Source organism: Schistocerca nitens, chromosome 1, assembly GCF_023898315.1.
Source record: "Schistocerca nitens isolate TAMUIC-IGC-003100 chromosome 1, iqSchNite1.1, whole genome shotgun sequence".
In the NCBI taxonomy this organism is placed as follows: Eukaryota; Metazoa; Arthropoda; class Insecta; order Orthoptera; family Acrididae; genus Schistocerca; species Schistocerca nitens.
Window position 1 is genome coordinate 1,236,520,880 of NC_064614.1, and position 14,483 is coordinate 1,236,535,362.

Below are 14,483 nucleotides of genomic sequence, written 5' to 3' on the forward strand. Positions count from 1 at the left end.
TTTCTAGCATCTCCCTGTTGTTTTCTTGTCCTCTTTTGTTCCTTTTAGTGTTCGTTGCCTTCCCTTCGTTCTTGTGGCTTTTCCTTTCTTTCCGTTTTGTGTTATATGTTTTGTCCATTTTATTCTCACACTTGTGGCATTGTTTTATTAGGAACAAGGAATGATGACCTCGTAGTTTGGTCCCTCCTCCTCCTCCTTTAAACCAACCAACCAACCTACCCAGAATAATGAATGTTACAGTGCCCCTTTTACTATGAGGGAGCTAGATCATGCTCTTACTTCATACCTATCCTCCTCCCCAAGGCAACATTCAGATGTTACAGCACCTTTCTCCTGCTTGCAGGCACTTTCTTCATATGTACAATAACATCTGGGCAGAGGGCACATTTTCCAGAAGCTGGCATGAAGCCACTGTTGTATCTATACCTAAGCCTGGGAAGGATGAACACCTTCCTTCTAGCTACCACCGCATTTCTCTCACAAGCTGTGTTTTTGCAAGGTGATGGAATGTTTGATTCATGCCCAGTTGGTATGGTGGCTTGAGTCTCGCAATTTACTAACCACTGCATAGTGTGACTTTTGAGCATGCCGTTCTGCAGTTGACCATCTCGTCACTTTCTTAACCCATGTCATGAATGACTTTTCTGTGAAAATACCAGATTATGACTGTTTTTCAATTCAGAGAAAGCCTATGTCACTTGCTGAAGGACTGGTATCCTCCATACTGTCTACATGTGGGGTTTCCATGGCCACATGCTCCATTTCCTTCAGGAATTTTTAAAAGACCGAGGTTTCAAGGTACATGTGAGTTCTGCCTTGTCAGACACCTTTATCTAGGAAAACGGTGTACCTGAGGGTTCTATCCTGAGTGTCATCCTCTTTGGTATCACCATTAACCCATGGCTTGTCTCCTGCCAGGCATCTCCAGCTCCATTTTTGTTGACGATTTTACGATCTATTGCAGTTCTCCATGGACTTGTCTCCTTGAGCAGCATCTTCAGTGATGTCTTAATCGTCTTTACTCATGGAGTATCGACAATGGCTTTTGTTTTTCCACTGACAAAACCGTTTGTATGAATTTCTGGCGACACAATGTATTTCTTCCAGTACCTTTACACCTTGGGCCTGTTGCTCTTCCATTCCCTGATACTATGAAATTTCTGGGGCCCATGCTTGATAGTAAACTTTCTTGGTCCTCCCATGGGTCTTACCTGGCTGCCCACTGCACCCAGTCCTTCAGTGCCCTATATGTCCTGAGCGGTACTTCGTGGGTAGCGGGTCAGACCGCCCACGTCCATTTGTACAGATCCCTTGTCCATTCGAAATTAGACTATGGGTGTTTTGTTTATGCCTCTGCATGTCCATCCATCTTATGCTGCCTTCATACAAACCACCATTGTGGCATTCATTTGCCTACTGGCACCTTTAACGCTAGCCCGGTTGAGAGTGTGAAAGGAGAAGCTACCAAACTACTGCTGTCACACTGACATGATGTTCTCCTCAGCAGATAAGCATGCTGTTCATCTGCCGTGTCTGGCAACACATCTTATGTCTCCTCCTTCGATGACTCATTTGTCCGCCAGTATAGGGTGTGTCCCTTTTCTCTGTTACCTCCAGGAGTTCACTTGTGGCTCTTGCTCCAGCAGCTGAACTTCACACTCCCTGCCACTTTCCCAATGGGTGTGAACCCTTCACCATCTTGGCTTCGTGCGGCAGCCTATATTCTCCTTAGACTTCGTTCACTTTCTAAGGACACTATCCCAGATTCGCTCTATCGTTGTAAGTTTCTTGACCTTCACACAGAGCTTTGCTATGGTACCTTTCTGTACACTGATGGCTGTCATCTGACTGTGGTGTCGGGTAACCTCCTTCATTACCACTGATGATTTTCGGTATAGGCTTCCGGAACACTGCTCAGTATTTACAGCGGAGCTCTTCGCCCTGTATCAGGCCAGGCACGTAGTAGATTCAGCGACATAGGCTTTTCAGATGTCATTTGCACCGACTCTCTGGTCCTTCAGAGCCTCTGTGTTCTGTACACTGTTCATCCCTTAGGGCAGCAGGTCCAGGAAAGCTTTCACCTGATCACCCTTGATGAAGCCACTGTGATATGTATGTGGGTTCCTGGTCACGTCGGTCTGATGAGAAACGAGGCTGCTGACGCTGCTGCCAAGGCTGCAGTCCTCCTACCTCGGTCCGCTAGTTCTTCCATTCCCTCTGAGGATCTCCATGTTGCCACCTGTCAGCAGGTGGTGTCCCTTTGGCATCACCACTGGTCTTCCCTTCATGGGAACATGCTCCGGGGAATTAAACCTCCCCCAGCAGCTTGGCCGACCTCCTCTCTGCCCTCTTTTCAAGAGGAGATAATTTTAGCTAGGTTGCATATTGAGCCCTGTAATTTTAGCTGTCAACATTTGTTAAGTAATGATCCCTCACCGCTTTGTGCCCATTGTCACCCATGTTTGATGGTTCGCCATTTCCTAATGCAGTGCCCTTTTTTTTACCCACTTACATTCTAATTTATCTTTGCCGTCTGAGGTATCGGCCATTTTAGCCATTGATGCGTGGACTTTCGATGGTGTTTTACTTTTTATCTGTCATAGCAATATTGTGAAGGACATTTAATCTGTAGTTCAGGACCTCTGTTGTCTCATGGCATATTTTATGGCCGCTTCTCCAAGAGAAAGTCACTGTGTTTAGCTGTTTTTCTTTCTGTCAGTTGAGCTTAATGTGTAGCCACTTTTAACTCCTTTTTAGTCTTCATGTTTTATAATTCTGACATGGGCACATATGACCTTAGTTGTTTTTGTACCCTGAAACAAAACAAATTAAAGAAACTCTAAACTTTGGCAGAAGAAAACAGGGAATTGGAAATTAAATTGTTGGAGAAGAAGAAAGAAAAAACATTAATAAGTGTAGCTATATTTTTATATTCCAATCTGCTTTGTATTATTTGTCATACAGAATGTGATTTTTTGTGTGGTACTAGTGGTAATTTAGTGCCATATAAAACGGAAAATGTACTTCTGCCTATTTTTTCTGATAGCAGTTAGTGTGAACCACATTTTAAAATACAGGGTGAGTCACCTAACATTACCGCTGGATATATTTCGTAAACCACATCAAATACTGACGAATCGATTCCACAGACTGAACGTGAGGAGAGGGGCTAGTGTAATTGGTTAATACAAACCTTAAAAAAATGCACGGAAATATGTTTTTAACACAAACCTACGGTTTTTTAAATGGAACCCCATTAGTTTTGTTAGCACATCTGAACATATAAACAAATACATAATCAGTGCCGTTTGTTGCATTGTAAAATGTTAATTACATCCTGAGATATTGTAACCTAAAGTTGACGCTTGAGTACCACTCCTCCGCTGTTCAATCGTGTGTATCGGAGAGCACCAAATTACGTAGGGATCCAATGGGAACGGTGATGGACCTTAGGTACAGAAGAGACTGGAACAGCATATTATGTCCACATGCTAACACCTTTTTATTGGTCTTTTTCACTGACGCACATGTACATTACCATGAGGGGTGAGGTACACGTACACACGTGATTTCCGTTTTCAATTACGGAGTGGAATAGAGTGTGTCCCGACATGTCAGGCCAATAGATGTTCAATGTGGTGGCCATCATTTACTGCACACAATTGCAGTCTCTGACGTAATGAATGTCGTACACGCCGCAGTACATCTGGTGTAATGTCGCCGCAGGCTGCCACAATACGTTGTTTCATATCCTCTGGGGTTGTAGGCACATCACGGTACACATTCTCCTTTAACATACCCCACAGAAAGAAGTCTAGAGGTGTAAGATCAGGAGAATGGGCTGGCCAATTTATGCGTCCTCCACGTCCTATGAAATGCCCGTCGAACATCCTGTCAAGGGTCAGCCTAGTGTTAATTGCGGAATGTGCAGGTGCACCATCATGCTGATACCACATACGTCGACGCGTTTCCAGTGGGACATTTTCGAGCAACGTTGGCAGATCATTCTGTAGAAACGTGATGTATGTTGCAGCTGTTTGGGCCCCTGCAATGAAGTGAGGACCAATGAGGTGGTCGCCAATGATTCCGCACCATACATTTACAGTCCACGGTCGCTGTCGCTCTACCTGTCTGAGACAGCGAGGATTGTCCACGGACCAGTAATGCATGTTCCGTAGATTCACTGCCCCGTGGTTTGTGAAACCCGCTTCATCGGTAAACAGGTAGAACTGCATTGCCCATTGACAGAATTGCACTCGATGATTAAAGTCATCTCCATGTAATTGGTGATGTAGCGACACATGAAAGGGGTGGAAGTGGTGACGATGCAGTATGCGCATGACACTACTTTGACTCAGTCCACCGGCTCTCGCAATGTCCCGTGTACTCGTGTGGGTTCATGGCAACAGCAGCTAACACACCAACTGCACCCGCTTCTCGTGTGACGGGCCTGTTATGGACCCGTTTGCGTGCTACGACCATACCTGTTACATACAGTTGGCGGTAGATGTTTTGCAATGTGCGGCACGTTGGATGCTCTCTGTCCGGGTACCGTTCTGCATACACCCTGCAGGCTTCAGCTGCATTTCGTCGACACTCACCATAGATGAGTATCATCTCCGCCTTTTCAGAGTTCGAATACACCATGGTCACAGTTCCTACAACACTACACTATCACAGACGTCTGGTAACACGGTGTACTATAGTTGGTCTGCGTGCGGAGACGAATGCAGAATAACAATAGCAGCAAGCGCTACATGTGGACACTGCGACAGCTAGACCAAACTACAACAGTGCACTACAGCCACACTCGTAAACACGGTCGTCATCGTAAACATGTCCCTGCAGATGCTGCTCGCCAACCGTGGCCCGTGTTTGTTATAACACACAACTGAACGTCGGAGGTTTCAAGTGTCAACTTTAGGTTACAATATCTCTGGATGTAATTAACATTTTACAATGCAACAAACGGCACTGATTACGTATTTTTTTTATATGTTCAGATGTGCTAACAAAACTAATGTGGTTCCATTTAAAAAAAAACGTAGGTTTGTGTTAAAAAACATACTTCCGTGCATTTTTGTATGGTTTGTATTAAACAATTACACTAGCCCCTCTCCTCACGTTCAGTCTGTGGAATCGGTTCGTCAGTATTTGATGTGGTTTACGAAATATATCCAGCGGTAATGTTAGGTGACTCACCCTGTATACTTTATCAAAAACATAATGTACTAACCATACAAAGGAGGGCACTGGACAGCTATGATGATGGTAAAGGCCAATAAATAAAAATTTTAAAAAAGTTCCTTAAATAGTGACTAAAATGTGTGTATTAAGAGTTGAGAGCCAGAGAAAATATATTTATTTAGTGATGGAAAGTCAGAAAAGTCAGGGAATTCAATACCAAAATAAAAGTGTGAAGCAAATAATTTTGCAGATAATACAGGTATCTGTTATGAAATGTTGTGTGAGGAAACCTGCACAAATATTGAGTCATTTATTAATAAAATTTCAAAGCAGTGCAAAGATTGGCACCTTGGTTGAAATGTTCAGAAATTTAAAATTGTGCACTTAACAAAATGCAAAAACATAATATCCTGTTGCTGTGAAGTTATTCATGGCCAAGTCCTTGGATACAAAATTCTTGGTTAACTTGACAGGTCAAATTTGGATACAATCCCAGACTTTAATATCTTTTCCTGTGACAGGTGGCAGTTCATTAAGATACTGGGAAAATGCAGTCAATCTGGAAAGGAGATTGCTTTAAAAACACTCCTGCAAACCATCCTAGAATATTGCTAGATTGTGTGGGGTCAACACCCCCCACCCCACCCCCCACCCCCCCCCCCCAAAAAAAAAAAAAAAAAAGAAGAGAGAGAGAGTAAAAGGAAATTCTAAACATGTGCAAAGAAGGGCAACATGAATGGTGACAGGTTTCTTTACCCCATGAGAGAGCATCACAGAGATGCTGAAGAATATGAGCTGAAAGTTCTTGAAGATAGATGCCAAATATGCCACAAATGTGGGTAATGTTTACAAAATCTCCAGAACAATATTAAATGTAGAAAGTTGGAATATACTTCAGTCCTATAGGGACCACAGAGACAAGATTATGAGAACTAATTGTTCACATAGAGGCATTCAGGCACCCACCCTTCCCAGACTCCATATGAAAATGGTGTCGGAAGAACCCAAGTACATGGTACTGTTGGAAGTACCCTCTGCCATTCACTTCATTGGTTTGCAGAGTAAGAATGTTAATATAGAAGTTAGACTGCTTGTATCTGTTAATAGACATAACTACTAGTACGTAGAATAGATTATAGTGCAGTTTGTATGAAAATTTCTTTTATTGCAGGATGTCTCTGTACATGAAATTGACCCTAGCTTAGAAGATTTAGTCCACTCTCTTCCAGACCATAAAGTTCCTTACATTGCTGTCAGGGGTGTTGTAAAAGCCCTTGGAAAGTCAATCAAAAGCTTAAATTCCCCTGACACATCTGGGGTAGTACAAAAACTTAGCATAAAGGAACATGTTGTATCAAGAACATCAGGAGGATTCTGGTAAGTAAAATTCTGTATACTCCTCAGTTTTTGTTGTGAATATACATTTTTATTAATTTATATAATGTTCCAGGTCAGATCATGAAAGGACGATACAAGAAGTGTACAACACAGTTCCTTTTGTACTGCTGAAGGGTTCAACGCAAATTGAGGTGATTGATGCCTTAGATGCAGAAATCCTTGATCTCGAAACCATTTCAGATCACTTTGAGCCAAGTACATCCAGTATTGCAGAGCACCTTTGGGGTTTTTTCACTGGAGTTAGGCGAAGAGGTCTTCAAATTAGTGAGGAAATGCTTAGAGAGGGAGTACTGGTTACAGGAATAGGAGAGTTGTCAAGTGATAACAGTGAAACTGGCCTTAAACTTCAGCCGCCAGAAGATGGTAATCCATTTTTCATCACAGCTCTACCAATATCGTCTCTCATTCGTCGCATAGAATACCACAGGCGCACTTACAGGTAAGGTTCGCGGGTTTGAATTGTTGTTAACACTCTTATGTGAATGAAATTTTATTTAACAGTTCATTGTTGGCATTCCTTAGCTGTCCAGTTCTAATCACCACAGTACAGAGGGATGGAAGGGTCACTAGTATTGTAGTGGCACATGATCAGTACATCACAAAATTGCAAAGAGAATGAATTTTAACAAAAGTGAGGTAACATAGCTGATGTGCGTTGCTTCTAGAGGTTTATATTTAGTTACACAAATTGATTTTACCCTCTGTGTATCCTAAAAAAAGTATTGTAACTCTTGTTGAACTGTCGTGTGCGACTGGGAAGTCTTGAAAGAGCCATGGGGTGGGATCGTCATAACATTCTGCTCACTTTGATAACAAGCACTTTGCCTATGCTCCCTGTAGCTGTGGCACGCAAATGGAACTGTGACAATGCTGATTGGAGATTGTTCAACACTAGTGAAGAAGAAATGAACAGTCTTCCAAACCACATTGGATTTGTGATATATGGATGGTTCATAGATATTTTGTAGAGAGCAGCTTGTAAAATTATTTCAAGATAAACCGTTCACAACCTCTGCCATAAATAACCTGTGATCTGGTGGTTCCTGAAATGATCTTGGGTTTATTGCTTTACAATGAGCAGCATTATGAGAATGTAGTCAGTACCGAAGATACACAAATGTGTTGGCACGGGTCACTCAATTCTTGAAACAAGACACTATTACAATTGTGATAAAATGATAACAAAACTAATTAGCATGTTGTTAATCCCACCATTTCGTAATGTTGGAAAGGGGATGTCTAATAGGCAACAAACTGTTTAATGTCATGGAGAAAAACAGTTTGGTATTAATCCTGCTGTTACCTCCTTATGTGGTTGATATCTCATCATATTTATTTTCTGTAATGTTACTTTTTTTTGTAATGTGGCAGCATTATGAATAAAGAATAGTAGATAAGTAACCTGCTGAAACATTTAGTGATACAGTAACAGTTACTGGCAATTTCTGGTGATTAAAATTAAATTTCAAGAGCTCTCATTAGTAATGTGAATACACTCAACAAACCTCTCAAAGTACTACCGTGTTATCACTAGTAAACTGCAAACAAAAGTAGGCAATGGGGAAGATCAAGCAAGTGATTTAAAAAAAAGTCTAAAAGAAAAATTTTAGAACTATGGGAAAGCAAACTAGAAGGACAAATCACCTGCAAGACTTAAACCGGAAGACAGTATAGTCTGATTTTGCAGACAGATCCTTAAGTTCAAGATTGTAAACAGCATTTTACATATTTATAAATGATTTAATCTCAACAGCTGCGTTATGCCCCAAAATAAATCCAACTAGTCATCTGTACTACCAGTACAGTGGCATGGTTAACCCTGCCATACACTGGACAGTAAGTTTATGGAAGTTTAAATCAGCAGGATTGTTATCAACAGGTGTTAACAAAATAAACATCAAGAAAATAATGTACATGGACATCAAAATGTTTCCAGCATCCGAGACAAGAACACTCACATTGTTTATAGATGGTCCAGTCACAGTAATGTGACCAATTCCTGTGTTCAGTGTCATTGTGCAATAACCACTCACCGACTGCAGGTGGCAGGGCTAGCAGTGGAGGGTATGTATGACATGTTGGGGGGGATGCTGAAAATAGCGCAGTCATTGTTTTATTGTGGAAATGAAGTGATTTATCTAATGACGAAAAGGGCATGATTATTGGCTTTTGAGCCAAGGGTGAAAGCATTTCCAAAATGGCTAATTTTGTAAACTGTTCACATGCTGCCATGGTTAAACTACACCATGCATGGCAAATAGGCGCTATCTAAAACCAGTGCCAAGGCAACTGCGGTCCACCACGGACCAGAGATTACGGGTGAACAACAGCTGTGTAGATGTGTTCGGACGAATAGATGTGCAATTCTTGAGTAACTGACTGCTCACATGAAACAAGGGGCTACAAACACTGCCTCCTCAATGACCATTCAGGAAATGTTGCTGCATATGGGCATTACACAGCAGGTGCCTACTTCATGCACCTATGGTGACTTCTGTTCATTGGTGACGAAGGTTGGCAGTTGCATGCCCTTGCGATGGGCATCCACAGAGTGGCAACAGGTGGCCTTTTCAGATGAACGATGTTTTATGCTTCATTGGACACATGGATATTGCTGTGTATAGTGTAAAACATCTAAAAGGAAACACCCTGCAACAATTGTCAGAAGGATCCAGCCCAGAGGAGGGAGCGTTACAGTCTGGGAATGTTTTAATAGCATTCCTTGGGTGAGCTCGCCATTCTTGAAGGCACAGTGGATCAACACAAATATGCATCCATTCTTGAGGACCATATTCACCCCTACACACAGTTCGTTTTTCTTCAGCATGATGGCATCTGCCAGCAGTACAATGCAAAATATCACACAGCCAACACTGGACGAGTTTATCCTACTCCCCTTGCCACCAAACTCCCTGGATCACATAATTGTAATTGCCACACTAAAAGAGTTGTGGCATCAATGGCATCCCTCTTGCATGGGTGGAATCTTACCTTTATAGTAGAGGGTCTCATTAATGGACTGTGTCACAGGCATGAAATTAACTTTGGAATGAGGGAACGCAATGTGAGATGCCACAGGGATTGCTACTGGGCCACCTCTAGTTTCTAACCTACATAAATGGTTTTCCAGTGACTTTGAAGAGCAGTTTATGTAATATTTTTTTGAAGTCCTTAATCTCACAAAGTCATGTTATGCTATTTCAAATCAGGAATAATGACGTGTTACATCTGTGCTAGGACAATCAAGAATAAGTAAGAAAAGGAACAGAGTGGATGCAAGTGTCAAACTTAGCATACTGGAACGATTCCATCAGTCAAATTAGGAAGGTATGGTCATGTGAAATGGATGGAAGAAATCGGGATAGCCAAGAAATTCCTTGAAATTATTGGAAATGGGAAGTGATGTGTTGGAGAGCCAAGGAGAAGATGGATTGACATGTCACCGAAAGTGATCTTTGGGATAGGATCCATGAGGACTAGTTAACAAAGATGAAAAAGTTGGAAGAGGCTTGTCACTAGCACCAAAGAAATGAGAGCTGTAACATGATCATGATGACGATGATGGCCTTACACTAAATGAAACACATTGTGTAAAATTCTTTGGGGTCCAGTTGGATAACAAATTGAAATGGAGTCAACACATGATGGATAAACTAATCAAGAAGCTCAAACCCACTTATTATGGCCTAACGGGCATCTCTCAGTGTGTTGATCTAAAGACAAGTGTTAGCTTATTTCACATATTTAAACTGCTATTGTCATATGTGATTGTCTTCTTAGAAATTACATGTAAAATAAATGAAGTGTTTATTTGTGTGAGGCAAGCAGTAACAATGTTGTGCGACTTAGATAACTGTACCTAATGCACAAGCTTTTTAAGGATCTTGGAATTTTTACTCACTTCTCAATGCATTTACTCCTTAATGGTTTTTGTTGCTGATAGATATCAGCTTCAGTTGAAATTTAATTTACACAGTCATAGTATAAATCATGATAATTATTGGGTAGACTTTGCCTCCTTATCTGGGGTTCAGAATGTAGTTTCATACTGAGGTGGGAAGATAGTCAGCAAAGTCTCTGGCAGCACTAAATGTCTCAGGCAACACTATAACAAGAAATTGGGTATTCTTAGCAATTCAAAAGGAAAGTAAAAGCCTACCATCTTGGGCACTCTTTCTACAAATTATCAGAATATCTAGATTCAGGAACTGAAAAGTTCCAGACACTATCTGGTAAGTAGCAGTATTTGTCATAAAGCTGCTGTATAGTCATATACTGTAGACGGATCCAGTATTTACAGATGTACCCACATATTTTCTTGGAAAAATAAAATTGCAGTACAGTAGATATGAAGCTAATAATGTCAAATAACCTGTAGCATTATAGTATAACTTAGAAACCGGCAGCTGTTTTAAAAGATGGTAGATTTCTTTCTAATTTAATTATTTAAATTTAGATGGTATAAGCTTCAATTGTGTTAACCAGAATGCTGATAATTTATTGTTAATACGGTATATAGATTTTGCATGTATGATTCTTTGTAATTTGTTGATGTACACCTTGATCTGTTCCACATCCCTAAATGTTCTCCTCCTCAGTGGGGTCTACAGAACATGATGAATGAATGCTCTGATGATTTGCAGAGAAGTTTTGATTAAAGTTTTTTCACATTAGCAACCATCCTAGACTTTCACATATGTACACTCAAACAACTGTGAACCATGGAGGAATTATACGAATGGGACAGAAATCAGCAGATGTAATGTACATGTACTACAATTTCAGAAAAATTGGATGATTTATTCAAGAGAGAGAATTTCACAAATTGAGCAAGTCAATAATGTGTTGGTCCATGTCTGACCCTTATGCAAGCATTTGGTTTGGCATTGATAATTATTGGACGTTCTCCTGATGGATACCGTGTCAAATTCTGTTCAATTGGTGCATTAGATCATCTAATTTTTGAAGTAGTTCGAGGGCCCTGCCCATAATGCTCCAAATGTTCTCAATTGGGGAGAGATCCTGCGACCTTGCTGTCTAAGGTGGGTTTTGGCAAGCACAAAGACAAGCAGTAGAAACTCTCACCGTGCATAGCTGGGTAATACTTTTTTAAATGTAAGCCCAGGATGGCTTGCCATGTCGGGCAACAAAACATGGTGTAGAATATCATCGACATGCAGCTGTGCTGTAAGGATGCTGCAGATGACACCCAAGGGCGTCCAACTGTGTCCATTGCTCCTTGTTGTAAGGCTGTATGGTGGGAGACAGGCCAGGTTGGTATCCCACCTCTGTCCAGAGTGTCTACAGAAGCTTTTTCGCTGGTCATCAGGGCTCAGTTTGAAGCAGGACTCTTCACAGAAGACAACTCCAGTGAATAAGATTCTGGGCCAAAGACGTGTTTGGAAATGCCCCGGACAGTGGTGGTATACCAGTCTGACTGTTGCCCACCATACTGTCTGACAACCTGGGGTGATTGTCTGGAGAGCCATTTCTTTTAATACCAGGATGCCTTTGGCTGTCATCGGTCGCACCTTTACAGCACAGCAGTACATCAATGATATTGTACACCCTGTTTTGTTGCCCTTCATGTCAAGCCATCCTGGGCTTACATTTCAGCAAGACAGTGCCTGCCCGCACACTGCAAGAGCTTCTCTGCTTGTCTTTGTGCTTACCAGTTACTACCTTACCCAGCAAGGTTGCTGGATCTCTCTCCCAGTCTCCGAAGCTTGGCAATTTAACACATGAGTTGAATGGAATTTGGCACGATATCCATCTGGATGACATCCAACAACATTACCAATCAATGCCAAGCCGAATAACTGCTTGCATAAGGGTCAGAAGTGGACCAATATTTTATCGACTTGCTCAATTTGTGAAGCTCACCCAATTTTTCTGAAACTGTTATCATTTGTTTGTCTGTACATGTACATCACCTCTTCTGATTTGTCCTATTTGGTTAATTCCTTCATGGTGCATCAGTTTTTTTTCCCCCTCAGGGTGTATTTACTTTCACTTATGACAGAATTAAAAAAGCTGAGCAACATTTTAAAAAATACATTTGTTTATTTCTTGGTAAAGTGTTGCATTCACCAACTACAAAATTTACAACTTCATACGTAGTGAAAATTTTACGTTTATTTGTGTGATCAGTATTTTGAAAATTGATGAAATCAGAAAATTCTCAGGTCTTAACCTTTACTTTCAAAACTACATTTGGAAGATATTTCTTAATCCATTTTTAAATATACTTTTTGCACCATAATTACTTTAATTTATTTCAGTAACAATTCTCTAAACATCTTGTCTGTTCCACAGGAATCTCTCATTTGTATTTGGTATCATAGGACTGGCAATGGTAGGATACTTCACTTACTGTTTACTGAAGCGACGTGCACGGAGCCTGCAAGAGGAAAATTAGAAAATTCTCGGATATTATTCATTACTTTTGTCACTACATATGAGAGATATTTTTTCAACTTCATATTAAAATATATTCTTTGCTCCATAATCACTTTAATTTGTTTTCGTAACAATTCTCTAAACATCTTGTCTGCTCCACAGGATTCTCTCAGTTGTGTTTGGTGTCATAGGACTGGCAATAGTAGGCCACTTGACGTACCGTTTGCTGAAGCAACGTGCGCGGCGCCTACAAGAGGAGGAGTTGCATCGGAAATTGGAGGAAATGCGAAGAGAAAGACGACAGCAGATGCGTGATGCGAATGTCCCAGAGGGCCAAGAGTGTATAGTTTGTCGCACAAATCCTCGTGAAATTATACTACTTCCTTGTGGTCATGTTTGTTTATGTGAAACCTGTGGACAGAACATCCACAACACATGTCCTGTGTGCAGAAACCACTTTGAGCGCAAAGCACCTGTATATTTGTCATAAATTTATAAAAGTATGACTCTTGTCGATGTTGTGTAAAGAGTCTGGGAGTCAGTGAATTATTTGTGAAATTGTGATTTTATTACAGGTGTTAATGCCTCATTTGTAAAAGGTAGTTTCTTTCTAAATTATTTGCATGTGTTCTTGGAAAAAGGAATACATTTTAACTGTGTTATAGAAACAAAAGTATTGCTTGTGATAATAGATGATATAACGATAAAATAAATGATAAATGCTTCTTTTTATTCATTTTCCCTTTTTCAGTGGTAGTTGTCTTGTACACAAGCAATAGTTAAGGCAATGGACTGACATTTTGTAGGATGGTGGTTTGAAACCATGTCTGGCCACATATATTTAGGTAGTCTGAATTTTTTACTAAAGTTGCTTAAGGTAAATGTTGCAGTGGTTTCTGTGAAATGGCACAGCTGTTTTCCTTCCCCTGTCTGAGCTTGTGTGCTATCGAAGTCCTCAGTGGGACCATGTTTGATATAAACTTTACCCTCCACTTTGCACAACCCAGTTAGTTTTCTGCCTTGTTTGGCGTACCCCAACTTGAGTTAGCTTAAATCTCAGCATAACACCACACCCAATGTCGTCACTTATTTGTTGGATGTATTCCAATCTCTCTCTCTCTCCCTCTCTCCCTCTCTCTCTCTCTCTCTCTCTCTCTCTCTCTCTCTCTCTCTCTCTCTCTCTTTTTGTGTGTGTGTGAGAGAGAGAGAGAGAGAGAGAGAGAGAGAGAGAGAGAGAGAGAATTACAGTTTTGACCTCTGTGACTCTATTTAGTACCACGGAAGTTGCTTTTATATCTTACCAGTACATTTACACAGCCTTTGTCGGAAAAAGAAAGAGAAAATCATACCATTCATTCACAAAAGCAAGCACATCTCGTGCAGCATGACTGTCATCTCCGACAGCTCGGACCAGAATGTAACTATCATGTTGATGGTCAACTGGGCCCTCCCCTCCACCACCAGCTCTTCTGAACTCCTTACAACACATTCTCCACTCC

General features: G+C 41.0%; 1 protein-coding gene across 1 annotated transcript in view; it reads left to right on the top strand.

The window, feature by feature from the left end:
* LOC126201653 (mitochondrial E3 ubiquitin protein ligase 1-like) overlaps positions 1-13,716 on the top strand; it is a 39,207-nt gene extending 25,491 nt beyond the window's left edge. Inside the window, exons 2-4 of the mRNA XM_049936801.1 lie at positions 6,359-6,564; positions 6,638-7,024; positions 13,147-13,716. Of these exons, the coding sequence (XP_049792758.1) occupies positions 6,359-6,564; positions 6,638-7,024; positions 13,147-13,474 (921 nt within the window). The 3' untranslated portion in view covers positions 13,475-13,716. The remainder of the gene's footprint in view (positions 1-6,358; positions 6,565-6,637; positions 7,025-13,146) is intronic.
* Positions 13,717-14,483: the final 767 nt, after the last annotated feature.